Source organism: Capra hircus, chromosome 6, assembly GCF_001704415.2.
Source record: "Capra hircus breed San Clemente chromosome 6, ASM170441v1, whole genome shotgun sequence".
NCBI classification, from domain to species: Eukaryota; Metazoa; Chordata; class Mammalia; order Artiodactyla; family Bovidae; genus Capra; species Capra hircus.
This window is the reverse complement of record NC_030813.1, coordinates 67039933-67062109: the sequence shown is the minus strand read 5'-3', so window position 1 is coordinate 67062109 and position 22177 is coordinate 67039933. Positions and strand designations below refer to the sequence as shown.

Sequence of the window (22177 nt, the reverse complement as noted above, 5' to 3'; positions counted from 1 at the left end):
CATTCTCTATTATCTATTATATCAGTCAGGGCAGGCTATGCTATGCTGTGTAACAAAAATAATCATAATATATTAGTGTTTTATCAACGCTGAAAGTCAGTTTCTCTTTTGCAGCACATGCTTTACAAGATGGCAGGGGGGCTGTGCTCATTCAGGTCACTCAGGAACTAAATTGATGGACTAGCCATCATCTTGAACCTTGAGGTTATTGTGCCAGAGAGAAAGAAAAAGAGCCCTAGAGGGTTTTTTTTTTAAGTATGTAATATGGCATCATTAATTATAATCACAATGCAGTACATTAAACCCCCAGAATATACTCATCTTATAACTAGAAGTCTGTACACTTTGATCAGCATCAAAGATGTCAAGAGACAAAGAATGAGGCCAGAGAATGTAACTCCAGCATGTGTCCTAGTAGAATGGGAGAAAGTTGAAAAATATTTGATGAATAACTCAAATGACAATCATCCCACCTCGGTAAATATCTTCATTTACCCATAGCTCAAACTGGAAGCCTTTAAGGGACCTGTGACACTTTTTGCTAAGTTCTTATAATTTTGCCTCTGAAAGTTCTCCCTCAAATGTTCCCCTTGCCCTCACTGATTTTGCCTTGGCTCAGTCCATCTTTTTTCCCTTGGGCTATTGCAGTAGCCTTCTAACTGTCTGCCAGACTTAGCCCCTTTAAGCATCACTGTTGTCTGAGTGGTCATTTTAACATTCTACCCCATTTAAGACCCTTCAGAAGTTCTCTATCATGACAAGATCAACTCCAAAGCTTTAACAAGAATACCCTTCACAGTCTGGCTCCACTTCCTTTGCTCCTGTCAGCTCCCTATGTGCTAGCCATGTTTAGTTACTTACTACTCAGCTTTTGCATATTTTTCCCCTTGCTCTATCTAAAAAGTTCTCCATTCCTTAATGCGGGGAATTGTTTCCCCATAAATGCTTGGCTCAAACCTAGAAAATCCCTAGTTATCTTTTAAGATTCTCATGAAGGATCATTATCCCCCAAGAATTCTTTCCTAATTTTCCTAAATGGAGTCTCAGCTTCTTCTCTAATTTTTGTCAACAGATTGTCATATGCATATCATTCTCAAAGCATTTGTATCATGGTCTGTATTTTTACATACATATCTGTCTTCCTCAGCTCATCTGCAAACATCTTGGTGAAAACCTCTAACTAAAGTTTTTAATTTGCTCTCAGTAGAGAGTAAATACATAGCTCCTGGAACATAGAAAATGCATGCTTGTGCTCAGTCCTTAAGTCCTGTCTGACTCCTAGAGACCCCATGGACTGTAGCCCACCAGGCTCCTCTGTCTACAGGATTTCCCAGGCAAGAATACTGGAGTGGGTTGTCTCCTCTTCCAGGGGATCTTCCCAATCCAGGGATCAAGCCTGCATTGGCAGGCAGATTCTTTACCCCTGAGCCATAAATGTATTACCACATGACTAGAGATATAAATGTATTACCACATGACTAGAAATGTTAAAGCTGAAGCTCTAATACTTTGGCTGCTTGATGTGAAGAGCTGACTCTTTGGAAAAGACCCTGATGCTGGGAAAGATTGAAGGCAGGAGGAGAAAGGGACAACAGAGGATGAGACGGTTGGATGGCATCACCAACACGATGGAGATGAGTTTGAGAAAACTCTGGGAGATGACAGACAGGGAAGCCTGGCATGCTGCAGTCCATGGGGTCACAAAGAGTTGGACATGACTGGGTGACTGAACAATAAGAAATATAAAGATGGGGAGTTTATTTTAAACTCATAGGAAGATAAACTTCTTACATGCCCATGATGGTTGAGTTTTTTAACTTGTATACCTTGTCCAAAGTGAAAAGCATGTGTGACTATCTGATTATGGGTATATATCTTATCCCAACTCAATTCTTGGGCTAAGTTAATGTAAGCTTCAGTTTCCTTCTCTCTGAAACTTCATCAAGAAGGGTTAATTATAGCATAATCATAGGATTGTTGGAAGTCTAACTAGTAAAGATACTTAGTCTAGTGCTTATATTAGTTTTGTATTGCTGCTGTAATATTAATGCTGTAATGAAGCTTAAAATAACACAAACGTAGTAGCTTAGAGTTATAGAGGATTGTTGGAAGTCTAACTAGTAAAGACTAGTTATCATAGGATTGTTGGAAGTCTAATTAGTAAAGATACTTAGTCTGCTGCTGCTGCTAAGTCACTTCAGCCGTGTCCGACTCTGTGCGACCCCATAGATGGCAGCCCACCAGGCTCCCCTGTCCCTGGGATTCTCCAGGCAAGAACACTGTATTAGCTTTGTATTGCTGCTGTAATATTAATGCTGTAATGAAGCTTAAAATAACACAAATATAGTAGCTTAGAGTTATAGAGGTCAGAAGTACAAAATAGGCCTCATGGGGTTAAAATTTAGGTGTTGGTAGGCGACTCTGGGAACCAGTCTGTTTTCTGCCTTTTCCAGCTTCTAGTCTTCCTACATTCCTTGGTTTGTGGCCCCCTTTCCATCTTCATAATGAGCAATGGCTCATTGAGTCTTTCTCACACTTATAGCTCTGACCTGCACTTTCTTACCTTCTTCTGTTTATAAGGACCCAGTGAGTACCTTCACCTAGATAGTCTAGGATAATTTCTCCATCTCAGACTCCATAACTTACATTTGCAACCCCTTTTGCCATGCAAGGAGTGTGAAGTAACCTATGCCCAGGTTCTGGGACTTGGGATGTGGACATCTCTGGGGGAGCATCATTTTGGCTGCCACAGTGCTCAATCTACTAGATGTTTCCATAAGTGATCAGTAACGCTTGGTTTTTACTATTGGAATTGCAGACTATTTCTTAAACATTGTGCTTCCCAGGTGGCTTAGTGGTAAAGAATCCACTGCCAGTACAGGAGATGCAGGTTTGATCCCTGAGTCCTAAAGATCCCCTGGAGGAGGAAATGGCAATCCACTCCCCTATTCTTGCCTGGAGAATCCCATGGAGAGGAGTATGGCAGGCTATAGTCCATGGGGTTGCAAAGATTCGGACATGACTAAGTGTCTGAATGCTCCTGCTGCTATTGCTAAGTCGCTTCAGTCATGTCCGACTCTGTGCCACCCCATAGACAGCAGCCCACCAGTCTTCCCCGTCCCTGGGATTTTCCAGGCAAGAACAATGGAGCGGGTTGCCATTTTCTTCTCCAATGCATGAAAGTGAAAAGTGAAAGTGAAGTCACTCAGTCGTGTCCGACTCTTAGCGACCCCATGGACTGCAGCCTACCAGGCTCCTCCGTCCATGGGATTTTCCAGGCAAGAGTACTGGAGTGGGGTACCATTACCTTCTCCCTAAATGCTTCTAAACATTGTTAAATAGAACTGTGTTATAGCTGAAACACTTTTGCGACATACAACCCTGATACAGTGTGGCCTTCTATTAATAACTTAGCATGAAAGGGCCACAGTTATTTTATTCTAAAATAGGGTTAAGCGATTCACTTTTGAAAATTTCTGTAGCCATTTTATTATGCTGGGATATATTTAAAGTAAAAAGAAATTGGCATTTATTTATAAGTACCTTATAGCCCTAAGGGGGCTTCCCTAATTTGTCAGTTGGTAAAGAATCTGCCTGCAATGCAGGAGTCTCTGATTTGATTCCTGGGTTGGGAAGATCTGCTGGAGAAGCGATAGGCTAGTCACTCCAGTATGCTTGGGCTTCCCTTGTGGCTCAGTTGGTAAAGAATCTGCCTATAGTGTAGGAGACTTGGGTTTGATCCCTAGGTTGGGAAGATCCCCTGAAGGGAAGGCTTACCAACTCCAGTATCCTGGCCTAGAGAATTGCATGGACTATATAGTCCACGGGGTCGCAAAGAGTTGGACTCGACTGAGCAACTTTCACTTATAGCCCTAAAAAAGACTATTTTACTTTTATTACTATTACTGTGCAGTAATGACTAACAGTTACTGAGAACTTACTATGTGCCAGGAACTGTTCCAACTGTTTATGTGTGTATTGACTAATACAGCCCACTGAGGGGAGATGCTGTTACTTTCCTTATTTTGCGTCAGTTGAGACTTTGCCCAGAGTTTCAGGGCTGGTGAGTACTAGTGATGGGATTTAAACTCAGGTGTTCAGGCTTTAGAACCTATACTTTTAACCATAGCACTATAAAAATAAGAATGTGGAGAAGGATGTGGCAACACTTGATGAATGAACACTCTACTCCGGACTAATAACTCATAGCATTTTTATAGCTCATCATGGTGTAGCTTGAGAGTGTTTAGTCTTAATGAATTCTGTTTTCTGTGCTTTGAAAAAAAATGCATAATAGAGGGCCAACTGTGAGTTGAGAGTTAGTCAGTTTCCAGAGATGCTTGAAAATATTGTCTAGTGAGTTCAGGCTTTTAAAGACAGGTCCTTTAAGCGTGTTGTCTCCGTCTGTTGTCTTTCTCTCAAAAATATAGTTTAAGGACGTTAGCTGCAGCTACTATCATATATCATGTGTTATCTTTTTTTTTTTTCTGTCAACTTGCTTTGATGTAGAGAGTTTAAGAGCTAGGAATCTGCCTTTTTTTTTTTTAAAGTTGTTATTCAAGTCAGTGTTTCCTGAAAAAGTCCGTGTTTGCTGCTGCTGCTGCTAAGTTGCGTCAGTCGTGTCCAACTCCGTGTGACCCCAGAGATGGCAGCCCACCAGGCTCCCCCATCCCTGGGATTCTCCAGGCAAGAACACTAGTGTGGGCTGCCATTTTCTTATCCAATGGATGAAAGTGAAAAGTGAAAGGGAAGTAGCTCAGTCGTGTCCGATTCCTAACGACCCCATGGACTGCTGCCTACCAGGCTCCTCCGTCCATGGGATTTTCCAGGCAAGAGTACTGGAGTGGGGTGCCATTGCCTTCTCCAAGTCAGTGTTTACAGAATATTTTAGAGTAAACATGTTATTAATACTTTCAATACTGTTGCTAGGTGAAAAACTTAAAGATGATTAATAAAGCCAGTCATTACAAACAAAATGGTAAGAACAACTGTTGAAGTATTTTGCATGATAAGGAACCCGATTTAAATGCATCACACAAGGATATGACTGAGGAACTGACATGTGTTCAAACTGTGTTAACAAAGATGGATACTGATCATAGGGTTAGTGCAATAAGTAAATTGACTTTATGGACCTTATATATTCATTACAGCCGCATTAGTGGAAATGAAAAGTTATGTGCAAGAACATCTCTTTATGGAAAATTAGTAAAGAAGAGAGCAAACTAGTACATTAGAAATAAAATTGTATCTAATTAATTAGTAACTTTTTTTGCATGAATGTAATACATATTTTATAGTGATCAAGTCTATTGTATACATTTTGATTTACAGTAAATTCTAAATCACTTTGAAAATCAAAATCAGTTAAATGAAGTCTTTTCTTTCACCTACTGCATTTAATATTTCTTGTAATCACAGTTTGGGGAGTGTGTTACCTGCGCCACATGGTCATGATTTAGCTTTTACACTCCACTGTTTTATTTAGAGTCCTTTGGCAGATGAAACTGTTGACCTTAGTTAGCTAGAAAACAGCTGCTTTTCTATTTTGATTTAAGTTAATGTTTTCCAAGTGTCAAGCACATGTAGAGAAATTTTTTCCATAGACTGATATTAAACATTTTATTTATATTTCTTTTATTTTTAATGGTCCATGAGCTGTTTAGAAAAGTGAGAGCCAGTTAGAGCATTCACTGTAAATGCTTTAAAAAAAAAAAAACTCCCTTGGGTATTAGTATAATGGATCAATATCACATTCATTTATTTTAGTGGTATACTCAATCAGAGTGCTATATTCTGGAAACACTCTGTTGTCTATTTTGACTATGTTAAAAATACATGATCTCTTTCAAAGTTTTCAGATTGTCTGCCTAAAGCCAATGCTAGAGGATTCCCAACAATCTTAGGTTGGGCTCTTTGTTTTGTTCATGAATAAATACCTTGAGAAAGCTGATAATCTTACTTTAATGCCTGTTTCTTATAATCATGTTTGGCAGCTTCTGGTCAAAGACAAAGATGACTTAGTTTCTTTTAGTTTTGTTGGAATTGCAGTTATTTTTTGGATTTCAATAAGTCTTGGCAAATTTTGAGTCCTCTTATTTTTAGTATCTACTGTGTGTAGTTCATTGAAAGCTAGTGTCAAATGTGGAGAAATAGAAGGCTGGAGGTATGCTGGTGCTCTTGTCCTCTGTGGCAGGTAGAGATGGAGAGCTCTGTGTGCTGGGTACTGCTAAGCTGCTAAGTCACTTCAGTCGTGTCCAATGCTGTGCGACCCCACAGACGGCAGGATACCAGGCTCCCCTGTCCCTGGGATTCTCCAGGCAAGAACACTGGAGTGGGTTGCCATTTCCTTCTCCAATGCATGAAAGTGAAAAGTGAAAGTGAACTCGCTCAGTCGTGTCCGACTCTTAGCAACCCCATGGACTGCAGCCCACCAGGCTCCTCCATTCATGTGATTTTCCAGGCAAGAGTACTGGAGTGGGGTGCCATTGCCTTCTCCGGTGCTGGGTACAGAGTTGCATAAAATGATGTGTGAAGTTGAAACACCATGATAGCAGGAAGGAAACACTAAGTTCCCCATGTTTTATTTGTGGCGAGTCCCAGGTGAGGTGGGCACTAGGAAACCTGGGTGGAGACTCTAGTTTCTAAACCTTTAGCTCTTAAGAAGCGATAGTCTCCTCACAGGGTTATGTGATTTATGGTAGAAGAGATTATGCTTGTCCCAATGATGTGGGTGGATTTGCTGGCCATGATCTTTCTCTTTGCTTGCCCAAGAGGGCAGCTCTAGAGTTTTCCTAATTTTTTTTTTAAATAAATACTTCTAATAATGCCAACTAAGGTCTGTCTAGTCAAGGCTATGGTTTTTCCAGTAGTCATGTATGGATGTGAGAGCTGGACTGTGAAGAAAGCTGAGCGCCAAAGAATTGATGCTTTTGAACTGTGGTGTTGGAGAAGACTCTTGAGAGTCCCTTGGACTGCAAGGAGATCCAACCAGTCCATTCTGAAGGAGATCAACCCTGGGATTTCTTTGGAAGGAATGATGCTAAAGCTGAAACTCCAATACTTTGGCCACCTCATGGGAAGAGTTGACTCACTGGAAAAGACTCTGATGCTGGGAGGGATTGGGGGCAGGAGGAGAAGGGGACGACGGAGGATGAGATGGCTGGATGGCATCACTGACTCGATGGACGTGAATCTGAGTGAACTCCGGGAGTTGGTGATGGATAGGGAGACCTGGCATGCTGCGATTCATGGGGTCGCAGAGTCGGACACTACTGAGAGACTGAACTGAACTGAATAACGTCTTAAAATATCTTTTTTTGATCTTTCAGGAACATTAAAAAAGGCCTATTTTAAATCAAATGGGAGTGAACCTTTGGTGACTGATAGTAAAGTCCACGTGTCTGATGTTATTCTTAATACAATTCATAATGACGAGAGCACTGTGACATCTGCTGCCCATCCCACCCAACACATTCCAGCCTGGACTATGGATGCTTCTCTCTCAGCAGACCAGAATCACAGGAACACAAGTAAGTCTGAAGGTGTTGAATGCCTGGGCCCTTTAACGTCTGTGGAATCCACAGGTAGATTTTTGAAGCATGGTGACTGATGCTGTTAATTCACAGTCCCTTATTGGTCAAACAGGAAAAGCTCTGCTCCCTTATCTGGCAAGCATAGCTGAGTGTCCTCTTTCTAAACATGAAATACTATCAGTTCAGCCATCCAGATAGGGGACAGAAGCAAGAAATAAAAATGTACCAGTGCCATTCAATGTTTTTGAAGCATAAAAATCTATGCTGCTTGAATTAGTATAATGGTGTTGATTTTATCACCTCTGAATGCTTGTGCCTCTGCTTTAAAGTTTTAGGTTACTTATGTTGAGATGGTTAAATTAATAAGTAAATTAAGTTACTTATTTTGTTATTGGTACCTTGTGGCAGGTAGCCCAATTCTATGGTTCTAGGTATTTTCACTGTCAGCATCTTTGCCTTAGACGTCTTTGCTACAAACATTTCTGCCTCCTAATTAATTGGTTGTAAGTTAATTTTGTCATAAAAGATAATGAAAAATAAAGGACATTTGAAAAGATTTAATGAAACAAATTAACAAAATTTTAAAAACTTCATGGCTAAATAAAAAAATTTTGAATACGTTTGAAACATGTGTAGATTCATGGTGATGCAGCACAAATAACTGATTTTGTGAGTTGTACCTGGTCTTCAAAGTCTTCTGTTTATAATATTTTTATACACTATTTTTTTTTTTTTGCATGATCATTTCTCTTCACTTGGCCTTGGGCTTTTCCTTCTTTGCTAAAATTTGTCCCTTCATTAAGAGAGGCATCAGTCTCCAAATCCTAGGATGTGTATTTGTAACTGAGTTCTGTATTGCATTGTGACAGTCTTCTACAGTGTTGTATGTTCTTAGCATATTGTCACATGTTTGTTGATAGACTTGAAGTTCTATGGAAAATGTGGGTTCAACTCTGCACCACTGAGGTCCTCAGCCTCCTTCTCCTCCAGTGTAGTGTGTTTCAAAATAAGAAACCATCTTGAAGCAAATCATTGTCTTCTCTCAGCTCAGTAAAGCTATCAATATCATCTCTAGCTGAAAGAAATGCTAACACATTTCACTTCGTTGAAAGCAAACTGTCAGGCCCCAAATTGTCAACCATTAGTTTATCTTTCATTGCAAAATTGCCATACAGTCAGTCAGTTACATGGTGAAAATGTCTGCGACAGAGATGCTTATAGTGAGAAAACCAGGCACACGGTTCTGTGATAGAATGCCGAGGAATTTGAGGGTTATCCCCTCATCTGTTTTCTAGGTTGTCTATATGTTCTTTCTTGTTTCCCTGTTTTCTCAGCTGTGAGATCTATTTTACTTATTGACTGACAAATAATCATACCTTGAGGAAAATGGCATGTGCAAAACTTCTATTTGAGGACAGATGGAGGTATTTGTCAGTTATTCCAGAGAAAGAGCTGGGAGGGAGAGAGGGAAGACAGAAAGTGTGGAGTTGGGTCTGAGATGGTGGCAGATGATATGCTCTGGAGTGTAACTCTGTCCCTCTCTAGTTCTTTCAGGAAAGTTCCTAAACTTCTAGAATGCTAGTGGGAGTGGATTAGTATGGAAATGACCCAGTCAGTCTTGATTCTTACTTTCTGCCTCCTAAAACAATGTTGTGTGATTGATAAAACCCATTCATCCCTGATCACTTTCCTGTTTGTTACTACCTCTTTCATCAAAACCTCCAGGGGAGAATCATATCTTGGGTCTAGGGAAGAGTATTTATTTTCATTCTGAGCCAGGAAGGGAAGGATTAAACTGACTGTTAAGCTATCACAGTATAAGTTTGCCAGCATCTGAAAAAAAGCAGGATTATTCTGTTTCCCTAACCCCAAAGAGTCAGAATATTTGGATTCTACAGAGCACCAATAGAAGTTAACTGTTTCCTATGCTTTGTGTTCACCAGTGATTCCTACAGATTCATATTCATTACCTGACAGTAATACTGCAAACCCAAATTATGCCAGGTAAATTGTATTTTTCTCATGAGTTTAATTTTGAAATTTTTAATATTTTGATCATGACTTAAACACCTCATTATTCTTAGTACTGTGGTTTTCAACAGAAGTACAGAAGTAATTTAAGCAAAAATTCAGTCCAGTTAATGTGGTTGCAATTATAGTAATTGGTATTTTGAAAGTTCCATCATTGTTAACATTCAAATAGAGGTGACAAACACATACCCTGAAGAGTAAAGAAATATATAGTCTCGTCCTTGTCGCTCAGTTTGGAAATCTGATGGGAGTCTGTTTGACTCATTTTCTCGTCCTATGGCTGGAACATTGCTTGACAATATGAACATAATTGACATGTAAAGGAAATCCAGGTGAAATTAAAATGCTTAATTGGAGAAAGGTCAACGCCTTTGAATATGTGTCATTCTGTGTTCTTAAATGTATTTGATTGTTAGCCTTGAGCTTTACTGTCTGATCATAAAGACTCTCAATAGACTGTCTATATTAACTAAAATTATTTACTGTAAGGGATTTGACAGTTTATCATGCATTTCAATAATATTGCTAGCCTGTGAGTATTGAGCTTTGGACAGTTTTGGGGGCATGTTTGAATATTTTCTCTGTGGTTATTTTAAAAAAAATTTTTTTTGAAGTATAATTGATTTACAATGTGTTAATTTCTGCTGTACAGCAAAGTAATTCAGTTATACATATATATACATACTTTTTCATATTCTTTTCTATTATGGTTTACCATAAGGGTATTGAACATAGCTCCCTGTGCTATACGATAGGACCTTGTTTATCTCTCTGTGGCCCTTATAATTAATAAGGTATACAGGACAGATATATACACCGTTTTTCAAGGTATGAAACTGAGGCTTAGGGAAATCAAGTTGACGTATCCAGTGTCACTTTTTTACAAGTCAGTAACCATGGAATTGGGATTCAGATCTTGGGGCTCCTGGACCAGTGTTCTTTCAAGAATATCATGCTTCCTTATTTAATTTCACTGCTTTCTTTGCAGTAGCAGGAGCATTTCTGAGCAAATTCTAAGCTCTAGGAGAGTAGAGAAAGTAATCTGCTTTGTTTCCTGCTTTATTGCCTGTGCTCAATAAACTATTTTTTGAATGAATAAATAAACTACAGTCACTTCAAAAATTTAATACCTGATTACTTTTATTGGTAATGCCTAATCACCCTTCTGTATTTGGTATCTGTTTAGTCAATTTTACTTAAAGTATCATTTAATGCTGTGTATCTCTATTAACACAGCAGAGAGTTTCCTTTTTTTCCTTTAAAAAATTATCCTCTAATTGAAAGTCCTTTTAAATTTCTGGCATATGTAAAAGCTATTTGAGTCCACTTCAGTCCAAAAATACAGTGGCAAGACATTCTGTCCTATCCAATATCCTGGGTAGAAAAACAAGGGGAGAACTCCTGAAAAAGTACCAGGAAATAGCCTTTCCTAAAGACATTTTCTTTTGGGGGTCCTTAGTATTATACCAAAGCATAGAGTACTGCAGTTTGTAAAATTTAACCAGCATACCTCCTACGTTACACTATGCGGCAGAGTTGGGCTTTGTAAATGTGAAATAGGCTTTGTGTGACATCTGTTACATTTGGAGTTTCATCAGTTGCGTTTTGAAAATCAGTTTTAATACAGAAAGGTAAAAGGCCCACAGTTATCTTTCATGCTATATTTCAGCAAGGGATTTTTCTAGATTGCATTCTGTATGTGGATTTTTATTTTCATCTTTTCTTCTTACATATATAAGATTCAAATAATTTAATATAAATATTAATATCCTTATAAATATTTAAGCAGGATATACTGAGTTTTAAGGAAAGGGAAAACTCTTTTACCAACCAGCATTTGGGTTAAAAGTAATATGGCACAAAATAAAATAACCTATAAGCTCTAATCAGGAATTAGCGACAAGAGTGGGCTAATGTGCTGAAAGCGTATTTTGTTCTCTTAGTGAACTTTTTGTTGTGTGTGCGCTGTCACTTCAGATGTGTCTGACTCTTTGTAATCCCATAGACTGTAGCCCGCTAGGCGCCTCTGTCCATGGGATTCTCCAAGCAAAGATACTGGAGTGGGGTGCCGTTCCCTCCTCCAGGGGATCTTCCCAACCCAGGGATTGAACCTGTATCTCTTATGTCTCCCGCATTGGCAGGTGGGTTCTTTACCACTAGCACCACCAGGGAAGCCCACTCTTACCTGCTCCTAAATCTTCTGTATCAGGTGAAAAATCATCATACTTCTCATTCACTTAGAAAAAAAGCTAAAAAAAAAAAAAAAAAGAAAAAAAAAGAAAAAAAGCTTTTTTGAGATATAATCCACATACCATAAAATTTGACCTCTATTATATATAAATCAGGTGTTTTTTTTGTTTTTTTCCCATGTCAGTTGGCTTGTGGGATCTTGGTTCTCCAATGAGGAACTGAACCTGGGCCATGGCAGTGAGAGTACTGAGTCCTAATCACTGGACTGCCAGGGAATTCCTAATAATTGCATATTTTAAAAATGTATTCACAGATTTGTGCAACTACCACCACCACCTAATTTTAGAATATTTTCATCACTGCAAAAAGAGATGCTGTATCCATTATTGCCCATTTCTCCTCTTCCTCAGACTGTATCCAAAATTAATCTACTTTTTGTCTCTATAGATATGCCTGTTCTGAATATTTCATTTAAAGGGCATCATGAAATAAATATGTGGTTTTGTGACTGATTTCTCATATTTTTCCTGGATATGGGCACAGCCCTGGCCTTCTAGTTTTGCAGGGAATACGTCAGAGCTTTTCAAAGGCCCCTTCAAACATCTCATTCCCTAGTTTTTCCTTTGAAGTATTTTGGTCAATCTCTTATTTCTAACAGGTATCCTTGCTGAAGGTAACTATGATGTTAAACAATTACCATAGATTGTTTTCAACAAGTACCCTGGGAATAGAAATGTTTGTGAAGAGAAAGCTATGAGTTAAATCAAATAAACACAAGTGCTGAGCATGAATCCTTTTCAGGGAACTTCTAGACAAGTTGAATGGTGACAGTTCTCTGGAGACAGCTTTTTGGGGAGCTTCAAACTCATTCTTCCCCCTCCATTTCCTTCTAGTTTGCTGGTTTTCATAGTTACCAGGGTTGAGAAGCCGTTGGTTTTCAAGGCTTCTGTGGACCTGAGGAGAGGGTGATGTGAATAGGGCAAGTTGAAATGCTACGAAGTTCTTGGTTCTCACTGTGATTCCACCATTTTTCTTGAAACAAATGTTCCTCTAATTAAGGCAGACCTTTAGTTAAATTCCAAAGTTCTGAAAAATATGATTATTGACATTTTTCCCAGTGTTTTTATTACTTTTATGGAGAAACAGATTTTTGGAGGATCTTACTGTGCCGTTCTGGAAGTGTTTCCTAACCCTGCTTTTATCTTCCTTATCTACTCTATTGCTTCTTTTGCATTTCCTCCAACATTGACAGTTAATTTTTCTTCTTTCTGTGATGAATAAGTATAATCATATTATATATTATTTTAAAATGGAAGATTTTCTTCTTCCCCTTTTTTGAATGAATCACTTCATTTCTTCTTCCTTTGGCATCATATTACCCTATTTCTGCCCACAGTTAGCCCATGTTACCCTAGTGTATATGATTTTGTGTATATGGTTTTCTCTATGCTCATACAGTCACATAAACATATATACCTAAATGTGTATACAGAATAACATATACCGGAGTGTTTCTGTCTTGAGAAATGGAATATTTCCTGCCATATCACTAAACAAAGGATGTCACTGTCATCAGTGATTGCAGCCACCACCCCTGGTGAGTTGGTGAGCCCTGAAGGAACTCAGGAAGGAACGAATACCTGCCACCTAGCAACTATAAGACTGTAGCCACTCCATACAGTGAGCTCGGAGGAAACACAGGATGTGAAAACACAGGATACCAGCCCCATATAGGTGAGGTGCATGTGAAAGAAATGATTTCAGTGAGCCCAGACTCTTGCATTTTCTCATACATAGAAAAGCACTAAATTCCTTAACTAGACATCTAGTTTTCTTTAATTAACAATAATATTTTGACATTTAGACTACCTGCTCTTTGTTGGAAAACTCCTATATAATGCTGAGTCAGACATGACTGAGCAGCTAACACTTTCATGCTTCTTCACCTCCTCACCTCGTCAGAGCAGTTCTATTAGAGTTACTTGAGATGTTACCTCCTGGGCTTGAAGTCCTAAAAATTCCTGCCAAATAAAACATAGCTTTCAGCTTTTAGGTTGTGAATATTTTTTAAGTCTAACTCATTTTTGTTTTTCAGAAAATGAGGTCACATTTATTACATACAATTTTATATATAATGTTTTTCTCACTCAAGAATACTTCATGTAGGACTTCCCTAGTGGTCCAGGGGTTAAGACTTTCTCTGCCAATGCAGAGGACACAGGTTTGATCCCTGGTCTGGAAAGGTTCCACATGCCACAGTGGCGCTAAGCCTGTGCACCGCAACTGCTGAGCCCATGCTCTAGAGCCCATTCTTCACAATAAGAGAAGCTGCCACAATGAGAAGCCTGTGCATCACGACTAGAGGGTAGCCCCAGTGCAGCAACAAAGACCCAGCACAGCCAAATAAAATAACTTTAAAAAAAAAAGAATATTTGATGTAAGACAGTGATTTAGCTCTAATTCATTATTACAATGATTGAATGACATTCTGTACTGGCATTACACCATAATTTATTTCAACCATTCTCCTAACAGTGACATTCACCTTATATACATATTTTTCTCTTCAATGAACTATATAGTCTCTCTTCTGAAGATAAAATGACTTGGATCATGACAGTGAAACAACAGTGATTTATTAACACTGATAACTCTGTACCAAAACGCCCTAAACACGCACTCTGAATTTGCTGAGTGTAGAAAGTTTATACACCAATCAAAAACCTTAAGCTTATTCTTTCTTCGAGTTTTCTATTTTTAACACAGTATTAGCTTGAAAGTGAGTTCTGCAAGAATATGAAGCTAAGAGAATCAGAGAAAGATCTGAAATTATACTTGGATGACTGTATCAGGAAGCTATCCAAATGGGTAATACGGGGAGGGGGGTGTCTAATTAGACATCTGAAATCACATAAAGTCCTTTCTCCTTTTCCCTTGACATTTTCTAATCCTGCCAGAGTGGAATCCTGGATGTCTTCTTTATATTCGTTGGAGGTCATTTTTGCTGTCCTTAGAGTCAGGTACCCGTCTCTATAGATTACTGACTGTAGGTTATTGTGCAGTTTGGAGGGGGAATCTGTCCTTATATGTAAACAGGGATGGGTCAATGGCTTATCATTCTTCTGTTGTTTCTTGGACAGTATTTCTCTACCTGGGGCCTGAGGAACCTCATATGTTTTCTGGGGGATCAAAGAATTCTCTATAAGAATTTCTTAAATGTAGCCTTCTATTTCATTGATAAAAAGTAGTTAATGTACACCTATTCTTGATAACCTGGATAACTGTCTTATAACAAGTACTGATATGAAATTTTGGTGCCTGTATTTGAGTTTCTATTTATGATAAAGTTTCTGCTAAGCTTTATTTCTTAGACATTTGTCCAGCCATTAAGAAAGGAACAGAGGCAGGTTTGAGAGTCTTCTCAACGGCGGAACTAAAGTATACACGGGCATGTTGTACAAAGGATGTCTTTGTGGCAGTTAAAATAGAGGAAAACTGACTTACTCAGTGGAGATACATGGTAGCATAAGCTTCCTAAATACAGGAGAACTTGTGCTTTAGGAGTTAGCACCGTATTCATAGTGTTTTAGCAGAGCTGTTGCTGCTGCTGCTAAGTTGCTTCAGTCGTGTCCGACTGTGCGACCCCATAAATGGCAGCCCACCAGGCTCCCCCGTCCCTGGGATTCTCCAGGCAAGAACATTGGAGTGGGTTGCCATTTTCTTATCCAATGCATGAAAGTGAAATGTGAAAGTGAAGTCACTCAGTCGTGTCCAACTCTTCACGATCCCATAGACTGCAGCCCACCAGGCTCTTCTGTCCATGGGATTTACCAGGCAAGAGTACTGGAGTGGGGTGCCATCGCCTTCTCCTTTAGCAGAGCACTGTTAACATTAATTCATTAATGTAATTAACTTAAATCTTACTAGTTTTGTAGTTTCATTTCTATTTAATTTATATATATTGACTTTATTGCATGTTAGATCTATAGGTATAAAAGGGTTTATATTTAATATTTATGTATACCTGCATAACTTTCTCTCTGTGAAAAAGCCTGTACAATTCTTCAACTTGTGAGATACTGATTTAGGGTACCTGAATTCTTGCTGTTCATGACATATTCTCTGGAAAAGCAGTGATACTCTGCAGCAGAGCTTCTTAACATTTTTGTGCCAGGGACTCCTTTGACAAGCTGGTCAAGCTTATAGTTGCTTTCTCAGATAATTTTTTGATGCTTAAAGCATACCATACATAATCATAAAGAAAAACAATCTTATGAAAATCTAGTTATCAAAATATAAATATAAATTCATAATATAGTAATACATGTATTTATTTTTTAACACATTAAATAATGATATCTAGCCTAGGTTAGATATCTGTAATTTTATAACAGTTATTGGATGAGCATACATAATACTTTGAAATGTCTGTAATAAGTCTATGTTGATATGAAAACAGTTATGATGTCTAATTTGTTTTTCTGATTGTTATCTACATTGATAATTTAAGTAAGCTAAATTTCATTTGAAGCTTATTGGAAATAGAGATAATATTTTTCTCCTGTCCAATTTCTTCATAGACAGCAATTCTCTTCTAACTGAAATATAGTTGTTTTTTAATATTGTTTAAGGTGTACAACGAAGTGATTTGGTTGTATATATATATGTATGTAAATATATATATATTCTTTTTGATCCTTTTCTATTATAATTCATTATGTTATAGAATATAGTTACCTGTGTTATACAGTAAATCCTTCTTTATTTATATATGGGAGTGTGCACCTGTTAATCCTATACTCCCAGTTTATCCCCCTACCCCTTCCCCTTTGGTAACCATATGCTTCTTTTCTATGTCTGTGGATCTGTTTCTGTTTTATAAATAAGTTCATTTGTAATATTATTAGATTCTACATATAAGTGATATATAATATTATCTTAGTCTGACTTACTTTATTTAGTATGATAATCTCTAGGTCCATTCATGTTGCTTCAAATAACATTACTTCATTCTTTTTTATGTCTGAATAATATTCCACTGTATGTATATGTGTGTGTGTGTGTGTGTGTGTGTGTATATATATATCACATCTTCTTTATCCATTCATCTGTTGATATACACTTAGATTGCTTCCATGTCTTAGCTGTTGTAAATAATGCTGCTTTGAACATTGGGGTGCACATATATTTTTGTATTAGAGCTTTCATCTTTTCCAGATATATGCCTGGGAGGGGGATTGACAGCAAAACTTTTATGTATGAAACCATTGAGGTCTTTGGATTATAATTAAGAACATATGCTTTAGAGGAAATTAGTGTATTTTTTTTTTTTTTTAGTACTTGAGAGAGTCTGAGATCTGCCTAAGCTACTTCATTAGGAATTTGCTACTTTCAAAATTTACTGTAGTCATAACCCTGAATCCCATCCCTTATGTGCTCTGCTGGCCACCAATGTTAGATTCCAAGCTTCAAGTATAGTTGGTTGCCCTCACTATATACTAAATTATATTCTTTAGGCTTAAAGAAGAGTTATGAGATTCAGACATGGGTTCTGGCTAATATCAACATCCAAGCAAGAACAACTGAAGCATTTAAATAATTTTTGCCTGCTTATCTGGTTGGTGTGGTAGTGTTCTAATAAAGACCTCCTTAATTCTTAGGAGAGGAAAAAGGAAATTTGAATATAGGGATTGACTCCTTTTTTTTTCCCTCCCCACTCTCCTTTCCTTCTTCTTCATTTCATCTGTAGAGGACTCTGTCCCTGGGATGTATTGGGTTCCTCCCAGAGAGAGCAAACTCAATCTTTGCAGAACTAGGGTTTTGAAAGGGATGATGGAACAGTGCCTGGTTCATTCTCCTTTGGCTCCAGTCCTTGGTTCACTCTCCTTTGGCTACAGTCCCATTCCCCCCATTGCAAAGATTTCTGGGCAAGACTTCCAGACCCCTGCTCCAAAATGAATCCTGCAGTCCTCCACAGTGACATCTGCCCCCAAAGGTAATGTGCCTATAATACATTATTAAAGCAAACAAGAGTTAGAGTTAAATTGCCATGTCAAAAAGGCTTTTGGTTCCTCTTCAGAAACAACAGCCGCATACATTTGATCAATGTAGAGAATTAAAAAAAAAAGTAGCATGCTGATAACAGCATTACAAAAACAGTCCTGATCAAATCCAAGGACAAAAATGATCTTTTAAAAGCCAAATTTGCATGTAAAAGTGTGATTTCAAAGTGTGTAATTTAATTTACTCCATGATTTTGAAAGCAAATTGGCACTGTATATATTCTTTTGCCCGAATCGCTCAATTTGCTGTCTCAGGTTTCTAGTCTTTGTACAACTGGGTGTTGAGAGCAAGAAGCCCATCAGCAGGAATCTGTTTGCTGTTACTTGTGCCTTTGGAGAATATGCCTATTTGTAGTTGAAACGAATATGGTAATGACTTTTCCAAGCCAAAAGCTTTGCATCAATTTACATGTGATGCAAACCATTCCTTGTCTCATAGTGTTAACATATTTTATTTTTTGCTGCTGTGCATTATTAATACTTGCAGGAGGTGTTTAACTGATAAAACTTACAGTACTTGTTTGTGATTATTTTAATTGGTGTAAACTCATTCTGATACCAGCGTACCAAATCTTATAAGATACCAGTATCTTACAAGCTTTGTGAGATATCTCAATTTCTGAGAGGCAAGCTGAAACTCCAGTACTTTGGCCACCTCATGCGAAGAGTTGACTCATTGGAAAAGACTCTGATGCTGGGAGGGATTGGGGGCAGGAGAAGAAGGGGACGACAGAGGATGAGATGGCTGGATGGCATCACCAACTCGATGGACACAAGTCTGGGTGAACTCCGGGAGATGGTGATGGACAGGGAGGCCTGGCGTGCTGCGATTCATGGGGTCGCAAAGAGTCGGACACGACTGAGACTGAAATGAACTGAACTGAACTGATGTTAATACTAGGAATCACCACTGGCTCTTAAACAGCTATTTTTGGGTGCCAAGCTCTGAGGTTTGGCTCTGTAGAGTATAATGGTGGATCAGATAGAAATCCTGTCTTCAAGTAGCCAGTTGTCTAGTAACTGCCTTGAGACATGAACATTTTATTTATAACCTGAGAAATTCATAATGGAGGTTAAGAGAATAAAGAAAACATAATTCATTTCAACTGTTAATTCTTTAAAAGACAAGATTGCTAATTCATCCCACTTTTTTCTATAATAAATCTTTCTTCTAAACATCATCAAGTTTTATTTACAGTTATAAAAGTTTTGTTTTGAAGGTCTGTCATGGATTTTCTATTTTTAATCAGATTATACTGTTTCATTCTTAGATTCAAAAACTTATTCATAATATAATTCTTAGATACATTGAATAGAGTCTTTTGTTTTCAGTTTTATGGATGGTCCACTATGCTTTTACAGGTACTAATGAGAATTTTGCATGCTAAGTTGCTTCAGTCATGTCCAACTCTGTGCAACCCCATGGATGGCAGCTCACCAAGCTCCCCTGTCCACAGGATTCTCCAGGCAAGAATACTGGAGTGGGTTGCCATTTCCTTCTCCAAAATGAGAATTTTATCATCTCAGAAAACGGGAGATCAGGAATTCTATAATTCCTTGAAATTGCTTTCCAATTCTTCCATTGTTTATTAAAGGCAGAGGGTTAGTTCCTTCTGTGGTTATATGTTCATAGATATGCGCTAGACAAAGGCCTCTAGGATATACATTTTAGAAGACTGATGATGATCAGTCTTATGGTTATTAAGCCACAGACCATTTTTTGTTGAGAGTCCATTTCCATTTTTGTTGAAAGTCAACAAAAATGGAAAATAGAACAGGGGAGGGTTGGTTATGGGAGGGAAAAGAAGACCTTAAATCAAAAGTCTTTGCTTGTTCTAGAGTTCGGGGATTTGCCAAGTGGTCATATTGTGGCTGACTATAAGAGGCAGTGAGACAGGTGAGGTAGTGAGACATGGGGACACCATCAGTGTTCAGTAGGGACCTGTCACCCTTTTCTTATCTATTATTCCTCCTTTTTGGAATGGGAATGCCCCTCATTCCTCTCCCACCATTTTGTTTTAGAATCACATAATTTGTCTAGTTTCACACATTGACAGCTGAAGAGGAATTTTGCCTGAGGAGCAATCATATCTTGAGTCTCCCTCATATTTAGATGATCTAGATGACATTTAGATGAGACTTTAGACTTCTGTGTGCCTGTGTTTTCTCTTCCTTATGATTTTCTTTTTATAAATTATTTTTAATTGGAGGATAATTGCTTTACAATGTTGTCTTGGTTTCTACCATACATCAACATGAAGCAGCCATAGGTATATATATGATCCCTCCGTCTTGAATCTCCCTGTCACCTCCTACCCCAACCCACCCCTCTAGGTTATCACAGAGCACCAGGTTGAGTTTCCTATGTTATACAGCAACTTCTCATTAGTTATCTATTTTACATATGGTAACATATATATTTCAGTGCTACTCTGTCAATTCATCCCATCCTCTCCTGCCCCTGCTGTGTCAATAGTCTGAGTAAGTCTTCATGTCTGAGTAAGTCATAAGTTTCTGTTTGAGTAAGACTTTAGATTTTGATGCTGAAATGACTCAAGACTTTTGAGCTGTTGGGGTGAAGTGAATACATGGACTTGTGGGAAGGACAGTGAGTTTTGGCGAGCCAGGGTTAGAATATTATCAATTGAATGTACGACAAACCTAAACAAGTGTAATAAAAAAGCAGAGACATCACTTTGATGACAAATGTCTGTATAGTCAAAGCTGTGGCTTTTCTAGTAATCATGTACAGATGTGAGAGTTGGACCATAAAGAAGGCTGACCACTGAAGAATTAATGCTTTTGAATTGTGCTGGAGAAGACTCTTGAGAGTTCCTTGGACTGCAAGGAGATCAAACCAGTCGATCTTAAAGGAAATCAATCTTGAATATTCATTGGAAGGACTGATGCTGAGGCTCTAATACTTTGGCCAGCTAATGTGAAGAGCCAACTTATTGGAAAAGATCCTGATGCTTGGAAAGATTGAGGGCAGTAGAAGAGGGTGACAGAGGGTGAGATAGTTGAATGGTATCGCTGACTCAATGGGCATGAATTTGAGCAAACTCCAGGAGATAGTGAAGGACAGAGAGGCCTACTATGCTGCAGTTCATGGAGTCTCAAAGAGTTGGACATGACTTAGTTACTGAACAACAACATTCTTCCAATATTTCATATATTGAGGCCCTGGCCCCTAATATACTTGTGATCATTTGTATATCTCCCCTGGAGAAATGTTTATTCAGGTCCTCTGCCTATTTTGAAATTGGATTATTAAAGATTTTGGGGGGCTGAGTTGGATGAGCTCTTTATGTATTTTGATTATTAATCCCTTTGCCAGATATATGATTTGCAAATATGTTCTCCTGTTCCATCCATTATCTTTTCAAACTTTTTGGTTTGATGTAGTTCCATTTGTTTTTTTAGCTGTTGTTGCCTGTATTTTGGCATCTTATCAAAAAAATCATTGCCAAGACCAGTGTCAAGGAGCTTTTTTCATATGTTTTTTTCTGAGATGTTTCATGGTTTCAGGTCTTGCATTTACATCTTTAATCCATTTCAAGATTCCACTAGGTAGTCTTATTATTATATTGGGGTTGTTATTTTAGAACTATTGTTTGCACATTTTAGGAGAAAACAAGTATTTATATTCATAATTTTAGGAACAAGCATTTTCAACATAAAAGAGGTATAAATATAAAAACAAATTAAAAGCCAGTAACCTTAATTTTGAGTCGGTAATGTCAGTATAAATTCGGTATTTTTTTTCTCCTTTAAAAATATATACTAATTTATCTCAGTTTACCACAAAAAGCCTTTAAGAAGTGGCAGCCCATGAACAATGAACACATCTGATGGCTAGTTATTGAAGGATTGTATTTTTTTCCAAAAATTAATATTTATTAACCAAATGTTACATGTTGTTTTTAAGTTTTTACATCTTATATTTAACATTCAGTCTTAACTATTAAAGTTTTAACTATTAAACTTACTAACTTAGTTTATATTTTGATGTTCATGATTCTGATGTCATAATGAGATATGGTGGCCCTTTTCATATGCAAACTAACTTACTCCTTCATTTCAGGAAAAAAATTATAACATCTTTCAAGTCTTTTCTCTTCCACTTTTGGGTTCTTGAATTCAGAACATTTTTTTTGTTGTTGAATTGCTGTCTTCCTTATGTTTATCTTCTTAATTATTCTCATAATGATTATCATTAATTTCTTTAATTTTTACATACTAGTTCTAAATATTCTTAGTATTAAATTAATTTTTTAGTATTAAAGTCTCATTTTCTTTTATTCCAGTCTTTTTTTCTTGTGTCTTGTTCCCTTTTTGATAAACTTATTTTCTTATTGC

General features: G+C 37.8%; 1 protein-coding gene across 1 annotated transcript in view; it reads left to right on the top strand.

Annotated features, from left to right (window-relative positions):
- Positions 1 to 22177, top strand: part of CORIN (corin, serine peptidase) — a 301718-nt gene that overhangs the window by 75878 nt on the left and 203663 nt on the right. The window contains exon 3 of the mRNA XM_018049422.1: positions 7332 to 7532. Within this exon, the coding sequence (XP_017904911.1) occupies positions 7332 to 7532 (201 nt within the window). The remainder of the gene's footprint in view (positions 1 to 7331; positions 7533 to 22177) is intronic.